General features: G+C 37.3%; 1 protein-coding gene across 2 annotated transcripts in view; it reads right to left on the bottom strand.

The window, feature by feature from the left end:
- Positions 1 to 4,788: 4,788 nt before the first annotated feature.
- The window catches only part of EDNRA (endothelin receptor type A), a 29,879-nt gene continuing 19,967 nt past the window's right edge, over positions 4,789 to 14,700 (bottom strand). The window contains exons 3-7 of one of the 2 annotated variants that reach the window (XM_009572594.1): positions 14,213 to 14,411; positions 10,140 to 10,292; positions 7,860 to 7,993; positions 7,347 to 7,455; positions 4,789 to 5,475 (exon numbers count right to left, since the gene is read on the bottom strand). In XM_009572594.1, coding sequence (XP_009570889.1) covers positions 5,335 to 5,475; positions 7,347 to 7,455; positions 7,860 to 7,993; positions 10,140 to 10,292; positions 14,213 to 14,411 — 736 coding nt within the window. In that variant the 3' untranslated portion in view covers positions 4,789 to 5,334. The remainder of the gene's footprint in view (positions 5,476 to 7,346; positions 7,456 to 7,859; positions 7,994 to 10,139; positions 10,293 to 14,212; positions 14,412 to 14,700) is intronic. The other variant, XM_009572595.1, reaches the window with a different exon arrangement.

Genomic DNA, 14,700 nt, shown 5'->3' with positions numbered 1-14,700 from the left:
GGGCCTACAAGAAAGCTGGAGAGGGACATCTTACAAGGGCATGAAGTAATAGGACAAGGGGTAATGGCTTTAAACTGAAAGCAGGTAGATTTAGATTAGGTGTAAGGAAGAAATTCTTCACTATGAGGGTGGTGAGGCACTGGAACAGGTTGCCCAGAGAAGTTGTGGATGCCCCATGCCTGGAAGTGTCCAAAGCCAGGCTGGATGGGGCTTTGAGCAACCTGGTCTAGTGGAAGGTGTCCTTGCCCATGGCAGGAAGGGTTGAAACTAGATGATCTTTAAGGTCCCTTCCAACCCAAACTATTCTATGATTCTATGATTTCTAATCTTCCCCTATGTTTAAAATACATAGCATAACACATGTTCTCTTGGATGGCTTAGAAATGCTTCTCATTAATCATTTTGGATGCTTGATTCAGTAACTTGTAGACTCAGTCTTTTTACTCCCAAGGACTAAGACAGCATGAGATTAAAGGCCTTATTCTGAGATGCACCAAGTATTTCCAAATAATTGATTTCAGAGCAGTTTGCAGATACTCAGTTACTCAGAGAAATGTGGGCAGACTACTGCTGAAGAATGGAATAAATTCTTTTTTCTTATCAGTTGCAACACTTACTATGTTGAGCTTTATCGTAATAATAAGCTACTGTAACTAATGAGACTGCAAAACTGTGACTCAAGCAACAGTTCATTTCAGAAGCAGTGGTATCTGTACAGGGAAAAAGCTGATTCTAGATGAGATACTAGAGGTCAATTAATTTCATCTTCCTTTAGAGAAATTGGAGATGACCTACATTTTTTTATTTAGTTCTTTTCTTCCTTTCCCACACTTGGACTAATGATAAGCTGTGTTTCTTTTAGACCCACATTTTAAACATGCCTAGTTTTGGTTGGGGTTTTTTTCCTATGCAACTTGGGAATTGTTTCTGTTCTGTAAACTTTTTATGTGTCTTCTCTTACTCTGATTTTGGAGATAATTGCCTTTATTTAGTCTTTGAAAGGGCGAGGAGTGTAAATTAGGAATACTTCGCTGAGCCAAGCTTTGCACAACTGATTGGAAGAAATTTTGCAAGGCAATGTTAGCATGCAGTCCAAGTGTGTTTCTTCTAATGAAAATGCATGCTTTGCCTCAGGGACATTTGAGCAGAAATCTGTTCATACAAATGCAGCAGAATTTGAATTTGTACCATGTCTTCTCACAAACTGAAACCCATAAGGCTTCACAGAATCAAATGATACTATAACAAGATTGTGGTACATATGTAAATGATGGGAGAGAAACAGCAAAAAAAGCAAGTAATTCCACAAGCAATGGAACTTACAAATACTGGTTTCCAAGAATTTGTGTGTTGTGGTTTGATTCTCAGATGTCTTACAAGTTGCAAGCTCTCATCAAAGCTTTTTCCGCATCTGTAATGTTCATAACATCTCTCTATCATGTGAATTTGTTGAGTACATATAAACTCCATTTCAGCAATTTTCTGCATAGAGCACAAGTAGGATCTTGTTCTTCTACCCATCCTGCAGTTTTTGTGAAATTCTCTGTAACTTCATAATGATGGTAACTCTGTTCTCTAAAATTTATTGAAATTGGGTAGGGGGTTCATAATTGTTTTTGAAAGGTGGAGGGACAGACAGGTAAAGACCTGAAACTGACTGTATTAAAAGCAAAAATAAACATATTCAGACATGAGGGTTGCATAAGCCTCCTTTCACAGAACAAGCTAACAGTTCTATCAGGTGAGATTTATGATGAACTACTACATAGGCATTTTTTTCCAAAGCACAGGAACTGGCTAGGTCAGGTCTGAAGCACAGAGTTACATATGTAAATAAATAAATACAAAGATAAATATAAGTGAAAACCTATACATGCTGTATCTTTGAAGCAAATAAGTACAAAGTATACCAAACAGGAAATGTTTAGTGAGGTAGTTTGAAAAAAATGCATATTGAAAACAAGGAGAATAACTGGATTCTAAAATTAAAGAAAACTCTGCATTTGAAGTTAAGATGCGAGACTGTATATAAGAGGAAACAGTCAATGAAAATTTACACTGACTGGACTGAAAAGAATTGGGAATTGTGAAGTCCACAAAAAAGATGATTGTGATAGTTAAATGGATTTTGATTCTGATGAACAGATGTTACAAAAAGTGTAAGAAGTTAATCTGAAACTTGTGGAATAGAGATCCGATCAGCTGCAGAGAAAAGCTAAGCTTGATTCAGCTGAGAGGAATGCAAATAGCAGACACAAAACCACCTATAAAATAAGAGGAGGATGGAAGGATACTTGTTGTGTAAAGTTGTTCTGATGTAAAAGAGAAAGCAGCTTCTGTGCAACAGCAGAGGAAAATCCCAACTAAACCTACACTGTTTTTGATGCAGAAAGAGAAATGCCAGAGCACCTTTTTGCAGAACTTGGCAGGAAAAGGAAAGGATAAAATTAAATATGGTTGAATTTCAGAATTGTGGAAGACTTTTGTTCGTTCTTTTGGAAAGGTAGGTTTTTCAGAATTGAGGGTAGATACAATACTAGGAGGAATATTTACCATTATCAGGGAAGAATAGGAGAGATTTAAAAAAGTAAGTACCTTAGTAAGTTTTACAGAAACAGTTCCCCCCTCACCGTAATTGCCACATCATAACACCCTTTGTCCGTGTGATTGGTTTGTGAGTGGGAGCAGCAGCCGCTAGTGAAAAGGCAAAAGAGCATGCATGGCAAAAAAGAGTCTGAGACCTCCCGAGACCTCACTTGTCACTGTTATTTAGGCTCTGTCTGTCCTTCCACTGGCTGGAGGGGATGGAATGAGGATCACCAATTAGTTTTTGCAGGCTTTGATCCCTAAGTGAGCTTCCAAAAATCATTCTAAAGCATTCTAAAAAAAACCCTCTCACATCTGTTAGATATTTTACCCTCTTTTTTTCTTTAGTTAAAAAGTTTTGTATTTTATAATGCTGCCACTAAGGTCAGTCAGCTCTTTGGGGAGTAGGAAGATGTTTTTTCCATCTAGGCTGAACAGGCTTAAAGTATGCTTTGTGTGTGCATGTGCATATATCTTTGCCAGATAATAGAGCCAATTATTGGTGTGAAAGCAATAGATTTTTGAAATGTTAACGCTGGAAGGAAAACTTTTAGCTTTGCATGACTTGTGGTTGGTATCAGTGCTGGTAAAGCCTAAAAATGGTCCATTTCAGGGTCTGAAACTTCTGCAGGTAGATGCTTTTTTTTGTAGAAGTTAAGAGTCCTAAAGTTTCTGTCACTGCTGCTCACTGTCTTATGTAGACGGGTAGAAAAGATTGTCTCTGAACAATCAGATTATTGATTTGCTGATATAGTACGATTTTTTTGGTTCATCTAACCATCAGATAAATAACAGAAGAGGAGAATGCGCACAAAGCTTTTTCCTGCCTTGAAATAAAGAAGGGGCAATTTACAACTTACATCCATTCTTCATGTCTGTTTTCTGTTTAGCTTTATCATCTGCTCAATACAGTCTGTCAAAGGAGCAGTGAAGGTGTCAGGATATAAAGAGACTCAGTAATTCAACCTTCTCAAAGGAAAGCATTATTACTCATTTACTATTATTTTTGATACAGTTTGAGGATGAAATGTTTTGAATAAAATTCAGCCAACTCTCATTCAATACCATGCTCTTAGGCACTACTACAGAGTACAGTCAGAAGACTGTATTTAGGTTTATAACATATGAACATAAATTCGTATGTATTTATACAGGCATATATGTCACAGAGACAAAAGCACACAAAAATACATAAACCAATTTAAAGAACTTTTCTTTTTAATATACTTTAGAAGATTTGTGTGAATGTAAACATTTGGGAAACTTGTGCAGCAGAAGTCACTGTAGGCACTAGCATTTTGACATTGAAAATAAAAATATGCAGGATTATATCTTTCACTTGAAATGTAACGGATGTTTAAAAATTTGTGGAATTTTAATTACTGCTTCTTAGCCTGGCACAACAGATGCTATAAATTTCCTAGCAGATTTGTGCATGAGGCATATTATATATGACACCACACTATTTAATTCCACTGTTTAATGAAAGGCTACTTATTAAAAATTTTTCTAGCCAAACAAGGAATCTCTTGCCATGTAACCATAATGGATGGAAATAGTAAGTAAATCACCAGTTTACATGTATGCAAGCAATATTTTCTATATATTATTCATAGCATTTGTATGGTTAACAATTCTAATAAACTATCAAACCCCATTAAAATCCTTGAATGTTGTGAGAGTAAGACAAAGAGCTCTGTAAGCATAAGGCACAAAATATCCTTGTGCACATCGAACTATTATAGACTTCCACAGTTCTGCATTCACTATGACTATAACCTCACATTCACGATGTGTAAGTAGTGTTGTGCATAGTTGCTATGATAATAACCATATTCTCAGAACTCTTTGGACAGCTTTAATAATGTTTCACTGTGTTCCACTGACCCTCATTTTGACTTAGATTTAATGCAGCTATAGTCTAAATAGATTACTAGGTTCATATAGTTTAAGAATTAACATGGCAGGTGCCCCTGTGTGGGCATCTTTCATTCTTTTTGCTGATAAAATGTTTATTATATTTATTTTGTACAGAGCATTAGAATAAATAACACAGTATAGTACTGTATTATTAATACCTCTTTTTTGGTATTAATCTGTGCTTAAGTGCCAAATGTTGACGCTACTTTAAATGGTCTCTTCCTATTTTTGAGTACTGAAGTGCTACAAATGTGAACTGCCCAGCTAATGTCCTGACCCATTGTAACATAAGTAAGTAAAATACTGGTATGGACCAAAACATTTTCCAACATAAACCTGAAAACCAACAACAACAACATGCAAAACATACTGGTGCATGGAATATATCCACCACACAAATAAAAGACAAAAGGGCAGAGAGAAAATACAGTCACAGACAGATTCCATTTTGATATCTTCTGAAAAATTCCAGAGTGATTAATCTTAGGTGACAATCAGGTAAAAAGATTGTATTGCACCACTCACAGACAATGGACAGTTCCTGCTTGGTTCAGAAGATCAAACCACTTGTGTAGTTCAAGTCAGCTTCTTGGTGTCATTATCACATCAATATAATTTTCAGAGACAGAATTACCATCCAGTGGATCTCAGTTCACAGAACATCACAGTTATAGTCAGTCAATCTACTCAGTCACCTCTAGAATTAGGTACAAGGGTGCACATGTCTGAATTGATTATGGAACAGTCACTGGGCTTCCTGTTGAAATAGCTTTGTTGTGACTTTTTTTTTCCTGTTTAATTCTGAAGTGGTATCAGAGTCCTTAATTTTCAGTTTATGCTGTCTTTATGGCTGCTTCGATCTGTATTGTGATTGTTTAGTTCTTGATTTTTCCACTGAATGCTTGTTCCATTCATGGGCACTGAAGTCACTAGACTCTTAGATTGGGAGCAGCAACAGCAAAGACATGACTGGAAATAAAAAAAAAAAAAACAAGGTTAACACAAATCTATCAACTCTATGCAGATTGCCAGCCATATTTTTCATTCATAAATGAACAGACGATTCTAGCCGAAGGGAGTGAGGCAAATTTTTTATCCTAGAATGCAAACAATTCTTGTGATTAAACATCACTAATGCAGCAAATTAGGCCCGGCCTGTGCCTCTTATTTAAGAAAAACTTTTACAGTATCAAAAGGGAAAATTTGTTTGACTAGGGTAAATAGATTGAGAACTGACAGAACTCAATACATATTGTAAGAGGAATCAGCATGCTCCTTAGCATGTAAGAGAAAAGAAGAAAATTCCCCAGCCTGTGACTTAGGTCTCTTCTCACATCTTAGAAGAAGACAAAATTGTTTAGGAAAAGGGACAGTGAATATATTGAGGTGTATCTTTTTTCACAGTTAAGAATAGAAGGTCATTCAGGATCATACTCCCAGGTTTTTCACAGGCTGGTATGTTCAGTTGTCTCTTCTGAAAGGAGCAGAAAGGATTCTTCAGCTATCCTCCCCTCCCTTCACAAAAACTAGTGCCTAATTCTACGTAAATGGTGAAAGAGTTAGGGCCTCAGAGGAGCAATGGCAATAACAGCTGTAGATCCATGACTTCTGTGAACTCAATGAGAAGGGAGTGTTGCAGAGAGGTAAAGCCAGACTTAAGATATATGTACTATCTATCTATGGGTGGATATGTAAAATAGCAACAGAGGTAGGGTGAGAAACTCAAATACAAAATGGAAAGATTGCCTGAATTAATGACCTTGATACTAGAAGGGAAAGGGTAAGCTATAATAAGAAGCTGGAAAGGATTAAATAATAGCTTAAAATTCTTTAATTAGAGTTGTTGGATGGTAATTTTATTTGGAAGGACAAATGGGAAGAATGAACTAATGATATGAGGAGCAGCTTGGTAGTACCCACTGTTACTTCCCCCTTTCACCTTGAGGACAAGTCCAGGCATATTATCCTCTCCACAGTTCCCAAATGAAGTAGGGGACCATAAAAAGCAAAGCTGACTTCTTATTTATCATATGAAAATACTCCTTTAAAATAGTTTGTAAGTCTGAGCAGGCTACAGACAAATAGGTAGTCTCTATTCTAATAATTTTTTACATTTTTTCAGTAGCTTGAGTTGCCTATTCGCAGACTTAAAGTTTAGTGTCTGTCGTCTTTTGTTTTTCTTTGCAGATAAAGCTATTTCAGTCTTCCTCTTCCATTTCATTACTTTCTTTACCACTATATGCTCTCATTTTCTTTCTTTCTGCATTGTCTTTATTAGGTGGGGACATGCAGAGGCACAGTGTCACAAGGAAATTATTTTAGCCATAAAATAAGTTTTCATGTGTAAGAACTGGAAAAATGCAGGTGAAAGCCATAATGCGTATTTAATTGCCAAAGTCAACTCAGGTGCCTGCTTTAGTATTCAAGCCTGAAAATTTTAGTCGTTAATGGGATTGTTTAACTGCAGGCAGCTTGGTGTCCTATGTATGTGTTCTTTGTCTTCATCTAGAGTGGGAAATATGTTATCAACCAAATTCTATTTCATGTACATGTCACATACAGATAAATAGTACTTACAAGAACATGTCTATCTCAGTTTACATGTTTACATATGAGGCCTATGTCAAACTTATTTACTGGTTTAGCATTTCAGATAAAGTGGATAGTTCCACTTTCAGTTTGGTATGTGTGCTATGTGAGCTGCTAGCTGGTAAACTAGACAATTAACAATCTTTCATTCCTTTGCATGCCTCTTCTCCCAACTGCTAAAAATAGATAATAACTAAGTGGTTTAATACAGTTCATTAACTGGACATAAAAACTTATCAAGAAGATCTTACCTGGAAACAGTTTTTAAACTTCTTGCTCACAAAATACAGAGCTATTGGGTTTATACAAGAGTTCATGGTTGCCAGGTTGATGCTGATATAATCCAATGGCAGCAAGAAACTAGGCAACAAAAGAGAAAGCAAAACATTTAAACTGTTCATATACTATAGAAGCATCCATGCTCTTTGTGGTTACAATCTCTTCTGTCACAGAAACTAATTCTATTTTACCTAACTCCCTCAATCTAATCTTGTACCATGCCAGGTCTATGATAACCTGGCTCACAGTTCACAAAAGCCAGAGGAAAGTGATTGCAATGGTGACAGACAACATTTACTGAAATTATGCTACCCCATTAAAACTGAAACCCCTGAAAATGGATGCAGCTGAAAAGTCATAAAATAAACTGTTTGCTCTTCTAACACCACAGTTGCATGCACAATGACATTTCCCACATAAACTCCAAGTGTGCTGCATTATATTTTTTCAGTATAAGCAATTGATTGACATAGAAAATGAAGTACCTGAGCAGTTCACATCTGCCGGGGTCTCTTTCATTGTATACCATTTTCTTCAAAATTCGGCTCAAATGGAGAGGGAACCAGCAAAGAGCAAAAATCACTACTAAGCAGAAAACTGTCTTTGCAACTTCTCGACGCTAGAAAAAGAAGTAAAGATAACTATGACTGAGTGCCTAATTCATATTGGTGGGTGATTATAGTGTAGTGATGTTGGCAGCAAAGTAAGTAATCTAGATAAAGCATGCAAGGATTCCCAAAGTGCAGCTTCCAGACTACCTGATGTCCCTGAACTGTTTTTTATGGGGCTTGTCATGTTCTTGGTTCTGGCCATCCTCAGCAGAACTTGCTCATTACTGAGGCTGGAGCAGCTGGAGCACACAGGTCATTGCCAGGACGTTGTAGATGTTAGCCAAGGAAAATCCACTGCTGGGCTTTCCTGAACCTGATTACTTTCCCAGCCCTTCTTATTCCTCTGTACTGGATTAGTTTTCTGGCAATCCCTCAGATAAATCTCTTTCTTCAGAAACATGCATAATCTGCAAGAAAACTTTTTCCATGTATGAGATCACTCCTGCTTGATAAACCACTTGTACCTAACCCTTGATGTGGGGCCATCTGTAAACCCAAGGCACCTAATCAATTGGCAATAAAAGTTCCATTCAACCACGTACCTAGTCAGGATGTCAAATTCTCTCTGATGTATTATTTTATATTTAGTATGCATCATATTACATAAAGGGATATGGCACAGTATATTAATTTTGCTATGTGATCCTTGCTATGTGATCTTGATATTCTTAAGTAAATAGTTCCTCTACAAACAAAATTTTAGAAATGTCTGTATTACAGCTTAATCTTATAATACTTAGTCAGCAAATAAGTTCAATTTAATGAATATTTTATATAGCTCTAGAGATTTACAGATGTTTAAGTGGTTTTTTGACAATGCATACCAGTGGTGTTTGGTAGGCATGGATTTGATAAAGAGAAGCATATGAAGGGGTAAGAATACCACTTCTGAAACTGCCGCTGTAATGTAACAATAACGAGCATTGCAAGGCTCTGTCATTAAAAAACTTAAAGTCAAATGTGTGATTACAGCAAGTCTTGTTAGGCTTTGAATATGACTATTATTGTTTCTTCTTTCTTATAACAGCAGTTTTTATCAAAATACGAAAAGGATCGTGACTAGACATTAACGTGGACAAGGCTGTAGGAAAGGAAGGAAGAAGGGCAAAAGGTGATAGCTAAAAAGACAAACATTTGTAAATCATTGCATAAAGTCATCCTCCAGCAACCAGTCTGAGTAGCTTGCTGGGCGCTGCAAGTCAGGATGGGAAAACTGAAGGGTGGACTCCCCACCCGGTACATACCATTCTAGTTCTGACGGGCAGAGTGGCTTGTGCGTGGCCCTAGGACAGACCGTGTTGCAGGCCCTGGGGCCTGATGAGGGGAAAAAGTGGAGGATCTGCACAGGGGGAGGATTTTCTGGTCTGCCCTGATCTGGAAGGGACCCACAGAGGAGGAACCTCTGACAGAACTCACTCCAACACAGAGAGGACTGCTTTAGGAATTCACATTAATGAATGTGGAATTTGAAAGAAAGAGTGGAATTTGAGGGGCTGACATTAACGCAGGGGAAAAGCTACAGATTGTTTTTAAAATTTCAGTTAGGAATTAAACATGAGACAGTGCTGCAAAAACAGCAAAGTGAGATCTGATGGTTCTGTGGGTGACTTTATGATCATTTGTTTGTACTATTCTCCTGTTGCTCTTTTCAAAGCAGCTACAGTAGTGGTACTGCAACAGTGCAATAACCCTGGAAAAAAAAATCCACTCTATTATAAACCAGGTTATTCTACAATTGCTTTTTCTATGAAACTAAAGTTGCATATCAAAGTGTGCCAAAAGCAGGGAGGACCCATGGAGTCGTATCTTTAGGAATAAAAAGAAACATTTTTTTGGCAAATCTTTGTAGTTAAATTTCAAACATTTAGTCAGTAGCGATTTGAGATCAAAGAGCAGGAGAGCACAACTGTCACACATCCTTAAGAAAAGAAAGAAACTGGCTAGTTTCCTGAGCGTGCTGTCTTCAATACCTCCTTATACTATGATTTAGTCTTGCATTCCAGGGCTAGATGAATACCTTAGCGTCATAAATAACCTACATCCTCACTTTCTTTTTCTGTAATTTACTGTATTCAAGTATACTTTGAAACATTTCTAAGCTAACCCAAATAGAGTAGAACAGTATTTTCAAACATTGGTGTTCCTAATATTTACCTGCTTAAGGTGTTCACTGAGAGCGATTCTCAAGTTGCTGTTTCTTCTGTTTAACATTTCACAAGTCATTAGCGTATAAAAGATGGCAGTACACGCCAGTGGCATGCAGAAATAGAAACCAAACAGCCACCAATCCTTTGCATCTTTGTAAAACTGTAGATAAGGTAAAGAAGAGAGAAGATATTTTCTTATGATTCAATGGAAAGTACCACAGAAAGGTCTTGGAAAGCGTGACAGTTGGTACGCTGGTGTCTGTCTATTGGTAAACAGCACAAATTATGTAAACTTCCTTAGTGTTGATCTGTTTTGGACCAACATCAAAATGGGAATTGTGGCAGTGTAAACATTTATTTTACCTTACGGATAGCCTGTCTGTACCTTTGTTGCAATCTGTCTTGGGTTGGAATTAATTTTTTTTCGTTGTGTTTTCTGAACATTTACATTCATTCATGAAAACTGGAATCCAGTTTCATGAAAAAGACATGCCAAAATGTAGACAGCGTCAGTTTGAGATAACAAATCTTACTAAAAGCCTGTCTCAGGAAATGCCATTTAACTCTACAGCTGCTGTCCTGATTCCAAAAAAGGAAAATTCAAAATGTCTTGTAAGTTTAATCACCTTTTGTTATCAGTGAAAAGGTTGGTAGTTGGTTTGCTTATGTACTGGGCAGATAGGAGCCACTTCATAAGTGTTTGTCTGATATATGCAAAGCTTAGGATGGGTGGCTTCTAGTGGTACAGTTACTTTTAACCCTTTGCCTGCCATTCATACCATTTGCCTTTTGTGACAGGACACAGAGGGACTTAATAAAGTAGCAGTATTTTGCTGTGTAATTTTAAGTGTTAGCTGTGCTTTAAGCTGTGGTTTAAGTTAATACATTTATGTATTATAGGAAATACTACATTTGACAAAACATTGAAAATTACTCCTTCCTGTAGACGATTATATTTTCAGACTTGAGAAAATATTGTATCTTGGTTTTTAACTTTTATGCTCAGCCAAAAGCATGCACTGAAATATGACATTTTAAATACTTCCTGTCTCTATGTTATTAGTCACTGAGATGGATATGTGTAAAAGGGAACTTTCTTTCTCATAATCTTTCCCCTAGCTTGTTTATTCCTAGCGGATGTGCTCTTGTAACATCACAGTTCCCACACCAAATGTCAAAATGCTAATAACTGAGGATTATATGAATCCTGTTTGAAAAAGTCAAACTTCTGACATCTTGTTTACATTTAAAACTGAATGGTACTAAACTGTGAAAGATGAAAAAAATGGGTGCAATTACTAGACTAGTATTTAATAATGTTCATTTTTAAATCTGCTTTAGTTCCACTAGAAAGTTGATTTACTAAGAAAAAGGGAATGCTTTTGATTTTCCTCCCTCTGCCCCAACACAGTTAGCTGCTTACAGAGCTTGCTAATTTACAGTATGCTGCTGGTATCTAGGCTACAACCCCACCTCACAGGACATTTTGTATTGTGTTGATTAGCTTCTTTCCTCCTTCTCATTAGTCTCATCCCTGCGTGAGGAGGGGCTACAGTCTGCTGCATAGTTGCACTCTCCTTGGGGGCAGAATTTTCCCCACTGGGAACAGAGCTTCTGCCAGCAGAAAACCAGAAAACAATATGTCTCATATTTGAAGAGTTTGTATTGAGGGGAAATCTAATTACCACTCCTTCTGCAGAGAAAAGGATTACAAATACATGGAGACAATTATCTTTTCCGTGGCAAATTCCTCTAAGTCAGACTAGAATCATATTGGTTGGGCAGCACAACAAAATGTGTACTGTGTGAATCCATGCTATGTTTACACGGAAAACTTTCTGTCATATCAGTCTGCCAGCTTTAGTGAGCGTTGCCTGTCAGTCAACAAAACACACACACCGAGTTCTGTGTCACAACCAGTTCTGTGTCAACCGTTCTGTGACCAATGCATCAATTCTGTATGAGGACCTGCCTTTGTGAAGTTATAAAACCTACACGAAAATGTCTGTAAATGATTAATTGTGGAATCTGAGTTTCACAAAGCTTACATCAAAGCACGAAATTGGGTTGATTTAAGAGAAGTAGACGTTCTTTTGTTTGTCTTGAAAGCCCACATGGAACTGGTTTTCTACAGGAAATGTGCATTTTAAACAAGTTTCCTAGTGCACGCAGCCTCTTGGGAATCATGGTCTAGCACGAATCTTTTAAATCTTTCAAGGATAGCTTTAAACATGAATAAAGCTCCTATTAAAAACAAAAGTTAATCATAAATCCTTCCCAAAGTTTAGTAATTGTTTATTGTGGTGTTTGTGGTAGTAAATACTATAGTTAAAGTTAAAATGGTATTTCCATTTTAATCTCATGTTTGTACTTGCTTGCAGTGCATTGAAACACAACATTCTCCATTTTGACTGACACGTCCAACATTTACTCTCAGCTTGGATATAAATGCTGGTTTGTTTCCTTGAAAATCAAACTGGCGTGGGGAGACTTGGAGCTTTTGAATTATGCTGAGCAAGTAAAAGGTACTAATTCCTGCTAATAAAACAAAACAAGCTATTGTGCTTACCACATTAAGAACAGAACAATAATCATTAAAGTTAGCATGCCTATGGAAGACCTGAACTGTAGTGTTTTTGAGAAGAGGGAAGAGAAAACTATTATTTTTCTTAGGGAGAGAGGAAGTGAAGATTGTCCAGGCACATTTGTGGAGAAAAACACCCATTACAAAAGGGAAATTTTCTGCAGTGTGCATTTCATATATCATATTCTTGTAACTACAGTACCTACAATCATATAGTCTGTAGAGTTTAGAAACAAAGATATAGTAAGTCCTGGGCAATTCCACTCCATCTTCACCTGCATTAGTTATTTCCATTAAGGAATTCCTTTTGCTTTCTCTTGCAATTGTCTCTTGCTCTTTCTGCTGTCCCTGCAGTCTATGTAATCCTACCAAAGTTGGGGAGGTTCCTCTGAAAAACACTAATCATCCACACGTTTTACTTTCTAAATTTCCTAGCTCCATTTTGCCCTATCCTTCCCGATTCTAGCCCAAGCCATGTTCTGATCCAATAAAAGGAGAAGTGCCAGACATTCAAAAAAGAGAAACTTGCACTCTATCATGAAAAATTCTAGTCTGGAAAAAAGTGTGGCGTTTCCCTCAAGACTTAAGACCTTGCACTACCTTCCTTCTCTGAGACAAAACAGAATATTACTCTTTTTTTATTACTGGGTGAATGGTGTCTGGCCCTTCTTTGGGTTCACAAAGAAAAAATTAAGATACCACTTTCCCATTTTCTCAGTGTAAGGCCAGGTGGAAAATCACTATCCCCCTATCCGTGAAGATCTATTAATTCTGTAGCGACTACTCACCTGACTTGCTTTGAACAAGCTAATGTGGGTATTGGCAACTGTTAAGCTGCAGTAGCACAGAGGATGAGGGCTATGAAACGTGCCAGAGAAGCCTGTGTGTCTCAGGCACTTCTCTTGCTCTTGAGTTGCTGTATCTAGATGACAGCTAACAGTGCCCAAGCTACCTAGGCTGGAGATGTGAGTCTGTCAGATTTGTAGTCATGATTTCTTGTAAATGAAGGGAGTAATCTCTGTTTGACTTTGTAAGTGCATATAGAATAGGAAAAGTTATGTCAGAGCATGGCCCCACCCTTTTCTTTATCTGCCAAAAGAGCTGGCTACTGCATGCAAAATGATGACTAATCATAGTAAAACATGGTTTTTGACAGTTATAAGCTCCAAGGTGTTATACCTAGAAACACAATACTTTCCAAGGCTCTGGCTACCCTGATACATCTCTTGATTGTGCTTTAAAGCAGGCCTGAATTGCAAATTTCTGTATTAAGAATCCTCAGTAGTGAAGAAATGAAAATGTTGTAAAGTCCCATTTAGTGTCTCTGGCTGAAAGTAGAGACAGGTCACTGTAAATGAAGGATCCTCTTTGCACCAATATACATTAGAATACATTTTGCACTTTAATGGATAAATAAAGCGTATTATAATCCAGTATCTTACTTGTCTAACCTATATACTGTGGATTCTAAAAAGAGAAGAAAGGATGTTACTTACCAACATAAAATTATTTGTAGGATTGAGCATGCAGGTAACATAACCTTCATCCTTGTATCTGAAAGGTACCACAGCAAAACCAATTGCTTCCGGAATAGCCAGTATGAAGGACAGAAGCCAAATGGAGAAAATTTCAATAGCAGTGATCATAGGGATTCCAATTCCCTGAACACGGCTCCAGGAGGCAACTGCTCTATACCTGAAAGAGACAGGCATTAGTTTCCAACCTTCAGTTTCTTCCTTAAATTCAAAGGTCTTGGTTCAATTTTATATATTAAGTAAAATCCTAAAGCTGAAATCTTAGACTTGTATTGCTTGTTTTTTCTGCCTGTTCCGGGGGCTCTGCCAGCTATCAAGCCACCTAGGACACAGCAGAGCACATCAAGGGGTGGATAACAGAGAGCTGGCTGCAACTGTTCTGCTTAGGATTGCATGGAATTCTGCTATGGGGACTGCACTAATGGTTTTTAATTAAAGTAGGCAAGGTT

The sequence above is a fragment of the Fulmarus glacialis genome, unplaced genomic scaffold, assembly GCF_000690835.1.
Source record: "Fulmarus glacialis isolate BGI_N327 unplaced genomic scaffold, ASM69083v1 scaffold25062, whole genome shotgun sequence".
NCBI classification, from domain to species: domain Eukaryota; kingdom Metazoa; phylum Chordata; class Aves; order Procellariiformes; family Procellariidae; genus Fulmarus; species Fulmarus glacialis.
Note: the sequence above shows the minus strand (reverse complement) of the source record. Positions and strands in the feature narration are given on the sequence as shown.